The 15,602-nt window shown below is 31.0% G+C and overlaps 1 protein-coding gene and 1 long non-coding RNA gene across 6 annotated transcripts in view; one reads left to right on the top strand and one right to left on the bottom strand.

Annotated features, from left to right (window-relative positions):
* LOC112210227 (uncharacterized) overlaps nucleotides 1-15,602 on the top strand; it is a 66,851-nt gene that overhangs the window by 8,527 nt on the left and 42,722 nt on the right. The gene's annotated exons all lie outside the window — the stretch shown is intronic.
* Nucleotides 1-15,602, bottom strand: part of Lim3 (Lim3 homeobox protein) — a 26,286-nt gene that overhangs the window by 5,637 nt on the left and 5,047 nt on the right. The window contains exons 2-5 of one of the 2 annotated variants that reach the window (XM_014438541.2): nucleotides 5,893-6,067; nucleotides 4,226-4,428; nucleotides 3,926-4,109; nucleotides 2,149-2,309 (exon numbers count right to left, since the gene is read on the bottom strand). In XM_014438541.2, the coding sequence (XP_014294027.1) occupies nucleotides 2,149-2,309; nucleotides 3,926-4,109; nucleotides 4,226-4,428; nucleotides 5,893-6,067 (723 nt within the window). Of the gene's footprint in view, nucleotides 1-2,148; nucleotides 2,310-3,925; nucleotides 4,110-4,225; nucleotides 4,429-5,892; nucleotides 6,087-15,602 lie in introns of both variants that reach the window. The other variant, XM_014438544.2, reaches the window with a different exon arrangement.

Raw genomic sequence — 15,602 nt, 5'->3', positions numbered from 1 at the left:
TCTTTTAATAATTGGCATAATTGAAAGACGGTAACACTTAATATTCTACTTGGTAAATATTTGATTAAACAATAGAGCAGCCATATTCAAAAGCGTTATCTATTGTTGTTATAAGAGATTGGAGTGCGACATAACTTGGATAAGCAATATAGAAATGGACCGAGCGTTCATCAGTTAATGCCGGGGACCGAGCAAGTGGCACATTGGGAGTCACGCAGGGTGCCGTGATGAGGCCTACACTATACGGAGCGATGCTATCTGTTGCCATCATTCTAATGGCTCCATATGCCGTGAGCAACTGTAGATCCCTGACCCCCGAGGCTCGTAGTTTCAATTAGACCATTTAATGTTACTTGGAAGACTTCATCCACTTAAGCAATGACAGTTTTGTGTCAAAGCAAGGCTTGGTCCCTTTGGTATAATGCAATAAATATTCAATTCATTTTTCACTTACATATGTATGGAGAATATAGTAAGGGGAAATATTGCGTCGTGCATAATTTTTGAATCCAAGTTTTCGACGGAAATGCTCATTTTGAGTCCCTTAGTCCAAATAAAGAAGTATCGTTAAATGAACTGTGTGTTGTGAAAATCCTAGCTATACATACAAAAAGTCGTACGAAACTATAATTACATATTAGAGGCTTCTTTCTCCCTGAGATATTACAGTAACATTTTGACAGAATATATTTTCACATTTTTCAGTTCCTCAAAAACGAATCTAATAATTTTGATTAAACTCGGTATATCAATGTACAGTAAAATGATCTTCAATATTAGCTAGGTTAAATGGGACTCAAATGCCGAATATTCAAAAAACCTTCTTCTAAAGTGCCTTTAATTTTATTTATTTGAAAAAGTAATACTGTTGTATTCTCAGCAGGATAGTTAATATTCGTCATTATATCTCGAGAAACCTCAAAATAAAATTTTTTATAGCAACTGAAATAAAATAATATATTTTTTTTTGGAATTTTTACCTTCCAGAGAGTGTGATGATCGTACCGCACCAAATTTAAAAAAATATTTTTAAAAAACCAAGTGAAAGTTTATAAAGATGTGTTACTTGTGGGTCTTCAGAACCACAAAATAAATCTGTCCTGTTAATTTGTTTGTATTTAACTGTCTAGTGTTGGTATAAATTCCGCTACACCAAATAAATGGTACAAGGCCGAACGAATTGGTTTCCTGTGTTTGTCGATGGCGGACGAGGAGCCGTCTATGCCTGATAACCTTGAGTTGGATTCACGAGAACACATCGTGGGCTATTGTACTATTGAAGAAGCAAATCGGTTGAGTTCACTCCTTTCCATTTACGAAAATCCCTAAGATATCCAAAGGTTCTTTGTCAAAGACTAAGCAAGTATTCTAAGTAGTGATAGTCAATGAACGGGATATTAATATAGGGAATAAAAAATACGATGATTTCAGTGTTTCACACAAAGAGGTTGCGATAAGTTCATAATGATGACTTACTTCACAGCGGTACTAAGTACATTTCCACTAACTTTACGAAACATACAATTAAAGTTTCTCTCTTTTAGGAAAATTTCAACTTATCAATTAATTTTTTACTTAACAGATTTCGGTATAAAATCTAAACCGGGTCAGTCAAAAAATAGTTAATAGATATACTCACTTTTATCAAACAGTTAGTAGAAGTTATCGTCAGTATAGAACCAAAATGGCGTATCTATAAATTCTATTTTCATTGCAATAACAAAAAACAAACTAAATGTGTGATGTTATTAAAAATACTAACTGATCAACTAACGTACATCAAAATTATAAAATAGGCGTTATGATAAATTGATAACCGTATTTCGAACACTATTATCTCATAAATTTTTAGATGTGCTACATTGGTTTTCCAACGACTAATGTAATGTTACGGCTCAAAGTTTTAACTAAATTTCGTATTATATCTTTGTCAATAGTCCTCATAAAAGTATTATGTCGTGCCCTGACCCAACCTAACTAAAATTATAATAGATTGATTTTTTTTTCTCTGTAAGAACCACTAAGTAACGTTTTTGGCAATTTTGCAGACTACATACCATTATTTTCTTACTGCACAATAACTACTTGTTATTTTCAATTAAGAAAAATATACGTTAATAATACTTGTATATTAGAATGATATGTTACCATGGGAATGGCTGAAGTTTGACGAATCTAGATCGACTTTTATCGACTCCTCCTTGGTGTCGCCCCTGGGCGAGCTGGCACCTCCCCCCTTCATAGACCTGAAGTATTGGCTCCATCGCGTTCTACCGGCGTCTTTTTTTAACCGCTTTTCCTTCGCTCTCCTGTAAAGATGTATACAGATAATGGAGGTTATGTTATAATAAAGTTTATGTACAAGTTTTTTACTAGAATATAAATTTACTCAATAATTAAATTAATTACGAAGTTTCTTTTTAAATAACAATTATTTAAATATTCATATTCTCAACAGGTAGTTTAGTTGAGTATAATATGTGCATGGCATATTATGAACAAAAAATTAAAAGAACACAAATATCCTGCATTTATTCATTGAGTTAAGGTATGAAAGATGGGTTGTTTAAAATAATCTAGAAAAATTAATAATTAGAACAACTCAAAGATAAACCTATGTAATATTGGAAATATTGTTGAATGGGTTTAAAGTATATAAATCATATACTCAAATACGACCATTACTGCCAAATGGTTTTCGAAATCCCGTAGAAGGATTTCACTCAAACTTTTAGTAGGCTAGGCCTACCGAAGGAGAGGAGAGGGGAAAAAATTTCCTTAAAGAGTTGAAGACATCGTTAAACAAAAACCTACCTATCTATTATTAATATCATCACGTACTTTTGTCATACTCTGACAGCGTATCAATACCAATATTCTATATACCGGCCTTTGCTGCACTGGCGAAAAGTGCCAGAGCCGATATATCGGCCCTCACCTTGTAGCGCATTGCTATTCGCATTGCGAGGAAACTCTATCTCAAATTTATAATACGATATTGATGGTCTAATTTCATTCTGAGAGAATTTTAAAAAAAATATAGCTTTTCAACAACAACGTAAAAAAAACGTTGTTTCTGAAGTGATAATCCGCCCGGGGCTTACCATGTACTACATTAGAGTTATTCTTTATTTTTTTTAATGCAAGACTATTCGTTTTGTAAGAGAGAACTCAATTTTTATTTTCTTAATGATCGTTTATACCTTTGTTATATAACGATCATTTATACCTTGTAACAAGCATCACAAAGTATAACAAAGTTTATACTTTTATATAATTTTCAATGAATATATAACAATTAGCGTCATTGTTTTATCTCCTATTTCGCTCTCAATACACTGCTTATTGAATTATATAAATATCATTTTTTGGTTCGTTTTTATGAGCCTTTTTCAAATCCTAGTATGATCGTGGAACTCAGCAGGCAACTCTTTATCGACCGGTACTAAAATGGTTAAGCTTGACTTAATGTTTTTATGAAAACTTTACTCAAGTAATCGGCCAAAATACTTTTTAAAAAATATTGAATAAAATGAATTAGAATTTACGCCCTTTTCAGTTCCTATTTTAACAATTTATTATATTACCAAAAAATCTTTTTATTCAAAACAGAAATGCCTCGAGCTGTAAGCATTACATCATAAATTTAAAATTATATCAAGAAAAAGCTCGGTTAGTTATAAACTATGTTAAGCCTTGAACTTGTTTAAACCATAGTCACTAAATCTTACTATCAATTTATATTGTTTGTTTCATATAAATAGTAGATATTTATTTATTTTTAAAAATGAGGCATTTTTGACAATATTTAGTTGGTATTGAACGACGAATTTAGTAAGCAATAAAATCAAATAGTTTTATATTTTAAACCAAAATGTGTTATTTTAAAATCTTTATTTTTATTATAACAGACAGAAGAAGTTACCTGTTCTGGAACCAGACTTGGACGACCCTCATGTCGAGGCCTGTGTCCTGGCTCAGTTGCTCCCTCACGTGGCGGGCAGGTTTCGGAGAATTATTATAGGCCATTTTTAAAGTTTCCAACTGTTTCGCTGTAATGGTCGTTCTGGGTCTCTTGTTTGGTTGCTCCCCTTCTATGCATGCGCCTTCTGTAAATAATTACTGACCTTAGTAGAATAAATATTTGATACAGGAAATTACACGAATGAACATATTTTCACATATTTCATAATTTCACTAAACTACAAGTTTTTGTTTCCCTCACCTTTACTCTTCGCGGCTTCGTAGTCCGGTTTGCAGACCAGCTTCCTGTCTTCCATGAGGTAGAATTCATCACCGGTGTTGAGCTGCCTCCCGCAGAGGACGCATGAGAAACATTGCAAATGGTATACGTAGTCCTGAGCTCTCCGTACTACTTGGGTTGGAGGAATGCCCAGCTCGCAGCCGGCGCACTTGGTACCGTACCTCCTAGCGGCAATTTAAAGCTCAAAACTAATCAGGTTGTTTGTAAAAGAAACATTCTTAATAGTAACATATTTAGAAATTTTCACTTATGGTGTAAATCGCCTATTTGTTTCGACAATGTCATGACTCAAAATTTAAGCTTACAGGATTACAATTTTTGCTATGGTATTAAATAAAAAATTATGGTTCCGAGTAATGACGCTGTTGTTTCTAATGAGCGAAATATTGATGGGTCAATATGATTTGAAAGTTCAGTATAACTCGCTCATGATACTCATTTAAAAGGAAATCCCTAATATAAGGGCTAGTAATTAAAGGTTAATCACCTTAGGAAATTAATCCGGCTATAAGAAGAAAATACGTCAGTTATAAAAAACAAAAATAACCTGGGTTTACTCAAATGCCGAGATAAATTTAGAAGACGGTTCTAAAGACTTATGAGAAGAAAGACTTGAAAGTTCAGTATTTGCTTGTCATTAAGGTTACGAAAAGCGACATCGTCACATCCTTTAAAACATCCTACACTGAATAGCGATGACAATAATAACGATGGATATTGATGCGGAATGATGATGGGTGAAGATGCAGTAGGACAATGGGTTATGACGCGTGATGACGATGATGAAGTTGTAAAAGAGAATTCTCAAACCAATTCGCCACAAGGATGCCCCGCCGTCTTCCAAACTCTGTTGGATTATTATTTGGATAGCAATCTTATTGGTATTTTCCAAAAAAGTCGTAAACTAGAATATATTTATCACCAAGACGAAGAATGAGGTGTAATATAAAATTTGGATAAATAAAACATTTTTTTATCATTTTCAGAGTATTCATTGTTATTTTGTATAATAAATAAATTCAAACGTATGAATGTACTTTTAATGTTGAATATAACAAGTACAGTTGTTCACTAGTTGTAGTATGGAGTTGTGATAATCAAACATCGAATTATGTTCAATGTATTTACCATCCCAACGTAATCTAGAGGGGGTGTCTGTTCGTTTATAAGAATAATTGAACACCAGAAACAAGTTAATTCGTTCCATTTTATTTTTCTGTAAACGAGTTATACTGTACCCAACTCTTGTTTATATTTATACTTCTAACAATATTATCCACCCAGGAAATTACAGATACTAAAATCTAAGCTATGGAATTCAATTTTAAAGCTCAAAAGTAATTTGAAAAGGGCTGTTGATTTTTGTACGACTTTGCATAAAATCTTTCCTTAAGATCTAAGATGTTTTTCCACGTTTATTATGAAAGAATCTTGAATTTCATGCGCATTAACAAACTAAATAATTTTGTGTATTAGCATATTGTACTTTTTTTAACGACTTACTTTAACTAAGTCGTGGAAATCATATAGGTTTCTAAATTAAAAAAAAAAAATACTTTTGAATATCCTTAAAATATTACAAAACGATATAGCATAGTTATGATAAAATTCTCAAAATTGATACTGACTTGAAAAAATCTTCTTTGCAAAAAAGCATTCCGTTCCTGGCGAAGCACTTGTCAGTGAGTTGAGCCCCGCACTCGGCACACTTGAGACACCTGGCGTGCCACGTTCTCTCGAGTACCTTGAGGATGAATCTGTCCAGGATGATCTCGTGGCAGCCCCCGCACTTGGGGAGGCTAGCTGCAACATCCGTACACATCTACAACCAAGACCCAAGCGGGATATCTCAAAGCGAAGCTGGGTATATCGGGCACACGCCCGGTACACATTCCATTCGCTACTCTTAGTCTAGGCTAGGTTATTAAATAATTGTTCAAGGTATTTTCTACGTGTAAGATATCTTCAAATCTTAATGATAATATAATTTGCTTATGTTATTTTAATCAATATTTTATAATCGCTGTCACAAGGTGTACTGTTACTTACTACATGCAGTGTTGTAAATTTACATACCAAACAATAAGATTTGTCGGAAAGAATTCATGTTTTATGTTTGCTTAATTTAAGAAAACAGTGACTTATCATATCAATCATATAATATGCTATGCATGGTTTATGCTATTCGTATTGCCGGATTTTTTTAATATTTTTAGACTATAACCTCGAAACATTTTTCAATTAAGAACCGGGACAAGATGAGGGTCCACGAAAATTTCTATGGTTGAAGAATTTTTTTTGAGGAAGAAAACGAGCAAGGGACAAATGGTGTTTCAAGGAAACATGTACATCAAACTGCTACAAGACAGGGCAAGGTGCTAATAAGTAAATAGTTTTTACACTTACTATTCTACATTTTAACAATTACTACTTCCTCTGTCTACTATCAGTTCATTACTCATTGCTGTATCAGTTTTTATGTGAATGTAGTTTATATTTTTAACTTACTTCTATGTAAGTTTTTACTTTCAGTTACCTATAAATGAAATATAGTAGTATGAAACGTTATTAAACTCGCCATGTCTATGTACAATTCAATATCATCATCATCATATCATCTAGGTCTTATCATCGTTGAAATAGTCTGACGGGTCTTAAATAACGAACTTTTAAAAAATCTTTCGCTTAAGTACTTTTAATTTTGTTTATTTGAAAAAAAATAAATAAATAGTTCTCATTTTTAGCGATAATAAACAATAGACAATTACAAAAGATCGAATTGATAATTGAACTTTAATTTTGTTCAACTGAAATAACTAACCAGTTCACTTATTTATAGATAACAAAAAAATTTTATATTTATGAAAGGATTTAACAAGCCGATACCTCTCTGCTATTTCAGCCATAGAAATTCAGGTGAAATTAATTTTTAAATCTAAACATTAGTGCTACTTTTTATGAACTTAAAATTGAGTGAAGTCTTTGTAAATGGATCAGGAAAAATAGTTGCGATCACGTCAATGGCATTTATCTTTTCATAATTTTAAAGGTCGAGACGTCTAAAAATGGCAGTGCGCAAACCATGAATGGAAGGAGATATGAAAAATAAAAGAGAGAGAGATGAAAGAGGGAACAGAGGAAGTTAAGAAGTGGCCTAAGAGGAAGACTAATCAGTGGGAGGCTCGGATTTGAGAAGGGGAGAAGTGTGCATTATTAACAACTCTGCTCTCTAACAACTAGGATTTTCTTATCTCAGTGCCTCCGAGTGGCTCAACTCTCTACCGCTGGATAACTTAAAAGTACCGCCGGGCAATAAGTTAATTCTGTTTAATTATTAAATATTTAATGAATTTAGTCTCTTTCCTTCTCTTCGTAGTTTCAGTTTCATAGTGATCCAGTTTTGGACATGCTTTTGCTTAATATCTCTCGAAGGAACAAGGTGAGATGATTGCTAAGCCTATTCGGATTTGGAGGAAAAATTATCATATCGCTGCTCCGGAAAAATACTTGCCAATACTCTTGTATGGAGCTGAAAGCTGATATTCACGGACCGGAAGGAGAGTAGAGTCACTACTGCAGAAACGAAGTTTCTTTGAGTACAAACCAGATGACAGAAGGCCTCGTGGACGACCAAGGATGTCCTACCTCGATAATGTCGACAGGCTTTGGAGAGCAAGAGGAAAGGATCTTCGTCGGGCCAGGAATCTAGCTGCTAAAAGAGAATGTTGGTGCCTGTGGCTGAACGCTTCCCTACGCTGATTAGGGAGAAGTTACAAATGAATTTCAGTTGAAACATCATTTCCCTCAATTGAACCCAATAGCTGTTGTTTCCAATTTATTCTGATTTAGTAAAGAATATTTGGATCCTCATATACAATAAGGAACTAACTAACATATTTTTGAAATTTTGTTTTAAAAGTTGTAAATCGCATGTGGTGTGCACATCACACAACTTAAAAAGATGAGTTTAATTGTTTTCATTTATAATAAATGATATAAAATTTAATTAAAATGACAATATTAAAACTCAGTTGTTTTGACTGTTTAGAACTTAAGATTTATCCTTAAAACTTTTAAAATGTAAGAATTTTGAAGCGATTTTACCAATTAGGTATTAATTAATTAATTATTTTATGAAAATTAAGTGTGATGAAAACAGAAGGACTTGTATTTTTCTCTTTTGCTTTCAACGCTCAATTTATGGTTATTATTTTTTAATGAAAAATTTTAAATATTTTCCAGTAGAAATATGATTTTTACCAGCGGGACGCTTATGTTTTTTTTTTGTTTTTTTTTATTCATTCAGGATTAGTTTAATTTTTGAGATAGTAATTTTACAGTATCCATTTACTTGTTTAGTTGTAGCTTAGTGTAAAGATAGGCACTAGTTGTTATCCCTAAGTAATCTATTGAAAGAACAAAGGTTGAATTTGAATATTGAAGTATTAAGTTGTTCCCAAATGTCTTTTTAAGATTTTATTAAGATCTATAATAACGATGAGACTGAAGATACCATTCTATTTAATATTATAAAGCTGAATTCGAGCGTTGTTGATGGCAACTTGAATAAGGAGGTAGTCGCTAGCATTTATCAGCGAAATATGGTAAGATAGAGAGAATGGGAAGTTTAAATTTCACGAAGTATGGACACATTTCGCCGGTAAGGAGAAATGTGTTAACTGTTCACGTGGTTATAACTAAATTTCATGTACGTCTCCTGTTAGTACTGAAAGATACAAATAAAAACAACTACATTACCATAATGGCTCATCGCCAAATACCTCATTGGCCATCAGTGATGGATTATTATATTTTGAGTGTATCTGAGGTCGATATAAATTTTCTACGGCAATATTAAGTTATAATCGTTGTCATGACCGACATCACGGACCTGGAGACATTGGAAATTGTATATATTGTTCATCTGGGATAATCACTTTTAAATATTATTGAACCTAATATATGATTATGTGAACTTTATACATATCCTGATTTACATCCCGCATTTACATCTGATTTACGTTCTACAATGCAATGTTATATTGTTCAAATTTAAAAAAAAATTATTTTTTATACTGCATGAATTAACGGTTTTAATTAGTTCATAAAAAAAAAAAATGTGATAGAATAATGAAAAGGTGAAGAACATTTTAAATAATGATGGATTCAATAATAATCAAAATTTAGTGATTTATTTTTAATTCTGAAAAATGTAGCAATGCATTATATAATGAGTTAAAAATTTGTTATGTGGTATATATATGTATATGTAATTGTGAATTGGATATTATTGCAATTTTAGGATGAACTAATTTAAGCTCAAAACGTCCAATACATTCAAGATGTGAAGAAGTAAAAACAAGTTTTGTCCTTGAATATTGTAATTGATGTAGCACAAAAAATATTTTCAGTAGACATTTATTTCGAGAAAAGAGAAAAAAACTACATTTTTATTTTCAGTTACAATTATCATGCAGTTGATCTCATTAGAATTATAATTTTTATTCGTTCCGTACTAGTACATTCCTAGTTCCGCTCAAACGCTGGTATTTTCAAGAGCGGCACCTCAGATATCCTAAGGAAAAGGAGAAAAAAGGTTTGGTTGAGTTAAGAGGGGCAGTATATCCTAGCCATCTGTAGTTATTAGGTAAGATGAGACACCTATAAAGACAATGACTCAGAGCCCTGTAATGAATAGGGGTTAAGAGTCGGGGAGCAAAGGTGAGCCATCGCCGCCATTCTGCTTCCATGGGAACCGCGCATGCGCTCTTCCTCCTGCCGATACCCCAGCTCTCGCTCCCATCCTTCTTGGTTACATTATATATTACCGATGGCATCATGCCTGTAATATTTTATATCTTAAATTTTACGTTAAACAATATTTTTATAACTAACGATCAAATTCTTAAATATTGTTGTAAACAATTTAAGTATTCTACATTATAGAATTTTTTTAAATGAAGAAATCTATTTCATCTTATTATATTCTTATTTAATTAATATATAAATTTAAAGAGTACTTTTATAGTTTAATCCAAATAGTCAGTTGAATTTCAATCCACTGTTTAATTATAAGTTGAGTAAAAAAAAAAAAAATTATTTGGCACTTTTTCTGGTCTTCTTTATTTTGATAAGTGGATGAACTATGTGGTGTTTTATATTATATTATTATGTTTTATTTGTTGTTTTACGTTATCCCTATTCTGATAACTTCATTCCCTGAACACATAGCTGAATCAGTCCCTAGGGCAATATTCCCTTTAAAATTACCAATATAAAACATTAAATTATAAATCACAAAATACCATTCATGTTTTTGGTATCAAATAAATAAATGTAGTGTTTTAGATTTTTCTTCAAATTTTAGGGTTATATCGTAAACCATAGTTATTTTCTCCCAAAACTACTTAACTAAATTCAATGAAAAAAAATTGTTATGATTTCCAATAAAATATAAATATCAAAATAATTAGCAGTTTTTAGAAAATAATAACGTTCGATATGTGCATTAAAAAATATATATTTACTAAAAACTTTTGAAGAGTACTAGTTCTAACTTTTTATTTAAAATGTTTCTCGCTTTCGAAATGTTTAATGAATTGGTTTTACGCTGATCTAATATATCATAAAACTCTATTTGAGTTTTAGCCTTCACGAGGAGGCTTCGTCAGGATTTTCATTCCAGTACACGATTACTCTTCAATCACGGATGTTCAAGATATTCATCTTCTTCCTCCTCAGGTACGGTTCAACTTTCCTTCCAGCTGGATTCAGCTGGATCCACCTTACTCAATCTCGAAAAGAGGCTTTTCATCTATAAAAGATTTCCCCAACATTTCCTACACTTCAATGTTATAATGCCATCTTCATTTATTATTTATGTTAATTAAATTTCTTGTTCTTAGAAATTGTCCATGTTTTGGTAGCATAGCATAAATATTAAATTAACTGTATGAGTTACGTGAAAATCGTACCTCATTACTCTATTTAGTAATGAGAATATTCAGTTCCTTCAGGAAGTACTAAAAGAAATTATAATAATGAATCTTCTAATCAATCAAACGGGTTTTGAATTGCAATTTCAAACATTCATGTTCACTCCTCTGATTGCAGAACTATATTTTTGGAAATAAACAGAAACGAAAAATGTCTTCAAATAAAACATTTTTAATCAAGTTAATATTGGTGGTGAAAAAGCGGAATGTTATACACTTCTAAAATAAGTGTGAAATTTTAACTGCTGGTTATACCACTCAATACAAATAAAAATATATAAATAATAATAAGAAATTATATTGTAAACGTCTAGTATATTAATTTAAAAATTACTTTAGACTGCGATTTCATATGAAAAATACGTTGTATTTGAATGGTGCGTTTATTTACAATTTTCTGTAGCATTAATTTATATTTTCTCTTGCTTATATATGAAATATATAGAAAGGGGTGAAAAAATACAGTTTTTAACTTTTTACACACTTTTTAAAGTCCTCCGAGTAAAAATTCAAAGCCTACCTCAAAAACTGAAATTACATATTTGAGGTAAGCATATTTCCGAGATGTTAAGTAGCAGGTTAACTGTTGGGGCCATGAAGAGTTAAGAATCGTAGAAAGTAATGGAGAGTGACGGAAAAAGCCTAAGTAAACTGAATTTTTCAATAAATATTTTCGTGTTTCCGCAACAATAGTCAGTTTTTTTTTCTGTTAGTAGCCCATAAATATATATAAAGATAAATAGTAAAGGGGAGAGAGAAATAAATTGCTCTGAAACCAACAAGGATTAATTTTTACACGAAGTAGAGGGGTAAGTGAAAGTTGCGAGATAATCAACATGCTAATTGTTGTACACTAAATGTTTTATTATTCGATAAATATTGCTGACAAATATTATAATTGAAGACAAGTGGGGTGAATCATTTATGTGATATTTTAGGGAAATTAGGGATTTTTGTTTGGAAAAATGTATTAAATACTTCCTGCATCATACTTTGTTCAATGTCTCTAACCACTAAGTAGTTTGCATGTGTTAAATGTTAAGCTTTACAGTATTATATAGGAATAAAGCACCATTAAGTTCAATTTTTCTCAAATTCTTATGTTAGTAAAATTAAACCTCTATCAACTCACGTCTTCAATTGTGCTTACATTCTAATCCTAATCCTCATTTTTCTTTTTACTTTTACTTTGACGTGTTCCATACAAGTGTCAGTACTATTGAACCCACAATGTATTCTCTTGTACGTTAGTTAAAAATTTAATTTATTATTTTTGTAGAAGACAAAAACAAAAATAAATATTTATTGGTATACACCTAATAGTTAGAACTCTATTTCCATTATCTTCATCTCAAAAAATTTTTTTTGATGAAATTTATTCGTTCCCTCTTAAACAAGTTTTATCACCTTTGCGGAAAATATTGATGTTAATTGGTAGCTAATCTTCTTACTGTTGTTATTTATTTAATTTTGTCATATTCGGCTTTCTCTAAAGGAGATGCGATATCTTATAGACACGAAAGGTATCGATGTCAACATAAAATTGGAAGATAACATTGAATATTGGTAGGTATACGATTGTAGGTTTAGTTTATGGTCTATTGGAAGGAATAATAATTCGATATTCTCAACAAAAAATACGAAACCTAATTTAAGAGGTTTGAATAAATGTTTATCTGATATATTCCTTTACAAACAAATTGAAATTTATTTATCATTCAATAATGAAACATTATTTCGATAATAATAAGTTATTGTATGGGTAGAAATATTTATAATAGAATTGAGTTTCACTTCATTGAGGACATATGGTTTATACAGTGTATTTGCTATATTTTAGTATTTATTATGTATTTTTTTAATGAGATACTATTTTTATTTTTATATAATTTATTTTAAGTCAATATATTTTATGCACTTCTTAAAACAATTTTCTGTTGAAAAATAAATCATTGAAATATTTTTTTGGCCGACCGACAGGGGCGAAGGGATCCCGAGGATCAAAGGTTTCCTAATTCTTCTGTTTCGATATTTTTATTCCTAGAAATATTCCTGATGATACAAGAAGTACTAGAAACAATAAAAATTTTGTAAGTAATAAAAAGAGAAACAACTAAAAAAGGATTCAGAGTGCAGTGACTCTTATTTTCAGTTGTTTAAGTTGATAGATTAAATCCAGAATAAAGTCTTTAGCTGATCATCAGCTTTGCTACCGTAGTTTTATACTGAAATGTTATTTGTGTATGGAACTATCCACAGGTTTTTTAAATTGTGCCTTTCAGGTTCTGAATTAAAAGATTTTTTTAGTCAGTAAGTCATTTAAATAGTGATTTAATCAACTATATCAGTTTCATCGTATTTTGTCTATTAAAAATAGAAATTAAGATTTATAATTCGTAGGGTGACAAATAATTCTAGTTTGTTTTTATTTTTTCGAGAGGCTTTTTGTTTAAAATTGCAGGTGTTGGAATCACCTTTTCCTCAACGAATATCATCTAATTGCCTCGTTCAATGTGGTTCTGCTTATATATTTTTGTTTGATTGTTTATTATATTGTGCTTATTTAAAATTTGATGGGTTTAAGTGGTGTATAAATTACATTTTATATTTTAAAAAGTTAGTATTTATAATTTATAAATTGTCTTGCATGTCCTTGAAAAGTAATAAAGTTAGAAGTAATAAACTAAAAATAAAAATAATAAGAAATTTATCAATTGTTATTCTTCATGAACCTCTCTCATCCCCATCTCAATGGGATGAAGGGACCCCGTATTTCTTGTTATGGCATTGCCAAATCACGATACCAACTAGGAGTTCCCTGTTAGGAGGTTATCGACTCCTAAGCTAGACTAATGAGTATGAACTTAAAAAAAAATATCTAACTCTTATTTTTTTAATAATAATAAAATAAAGGGGAAAATACGGAGAATATTTTTTTCGAATCGAAAACATATTGCCCCGATTAAGAGTAGTCATATAGACGTTGAAAACAAAATATTTTAGAAAAAAATTATATTTAGCGAATAAAGTCATCTTAAGGTTTTTCGTTGCATCAGTCTGACAAATATTATTATGTTTCCACGATTATAAACAGAAGAAATAGAGGTAACAGAACGGCAATCTTCCGAGAGAGTAGGCGTATTCCAAATTATTGACCGAAAAAAAGCATAATAATTGATCGTTAGGGTCCTGGAATATTATTTTTACGTGAAATATATATTTAATTGAATATATATATTTATATTTTGATATTATAAGTGTTTTAACTACATTATTTTTTTCCCAAATGAGTTCTTAGTGGTAAGATCTTCTAAAGTGGCGCGTTCCGACTCAATTCCAACCGTGATGATGACAATAGTTAGTTTATTTTTAATTTCACTTAACCTATAAATTTTAATATCGGAGTGCGGGGAGTATTCGAGTGTTTTTAAAAGAAATTACTGCTTATTTAGCGAGAAAGGGTTGATTTTAACTCAAAAGAGGGTAAATAAAAATTGAGAACCCACGGATCATGTTATAATATCTAGTAATTTTCAGATTGAAGATTTTAGGAATCTTCTAGAGTACTCTACGACAACTGGATTATTTTTTAGCTTCTTCATTACCAGCAACATTAAGTATGATTGTACCCTTGTAAGAACAACTCTTTCGTACATTTCCTGGAACCAGTTAATTATTTTTTATATTAAAGTATTGTTGAATCAGTGGTTGCCTGCAATGAGATAACTAATTCTTATACTAAGAGGTTTATATCGATCGACATCATTAGCTACAAAAGTTCTCTTAGGAGATCAGCTTATTCAAATATCTAAATTCACTATCTATCGCTTTTCTTTAAAAATTATCGAAAAATCAAGATATTTCAACTCAAGATTATAATATCTTTATAATTAGAAATTCGATGTTTGAAAATAAGAAATCCAATGTTTACATTTGGTGGACAAATGCGGTTCTTTATTATAAGGGCTGATTCAATTGAAAATTTATATCGGTTTAAAATTACCGTTTTATGTTTCTTTTATATTGGTTATATTTTATTAAGCTAGAATACTATAGCCTTTAACACTCGTATAATATAGTTTAGTTTACAACAGAATAACTGTATGAAATTGGTCTCCTGGCAGTCTTCTGTACTTTCGATATTTGCTAGTGTTTACATTCTAAATCAACCAATGCATATCCATTGTCTTCAAAAGAAATTCATCAATTTTGTTCACAATTTTTTCATTCACAGCATCTATCGGTTAAACTCATTCTATTCATAGTTCGGGAAAAACATATTTTTACTTTTCCCTACAGCAATATGTTATGATAGCCCTGATGTTTATTTTGAAAACGGAACC

Source organism: Halyomorpha halys, unplaced genomic scaffold (assembly GCF_000696795.3).
Source record: "Halyomorpha halys isolate HHAL.00 unplaced genomic scaffold, Hhal_1.1 Scaffold59.1, whole genome shotgun sequence".
NCBI classification, from domain to species: domain Eukaryota; kingdom Metazoa; phylum Arthropoda; class Insecta; order Hemiptera; family Pentatomidae; genus Halyomorpha; species Halyomorpha halys.
The sequence above is the reverse complement of the archived record's forward strand: the minus strand, read 5'-3'. Positions and strand labels throughout refer to the sequence as shown.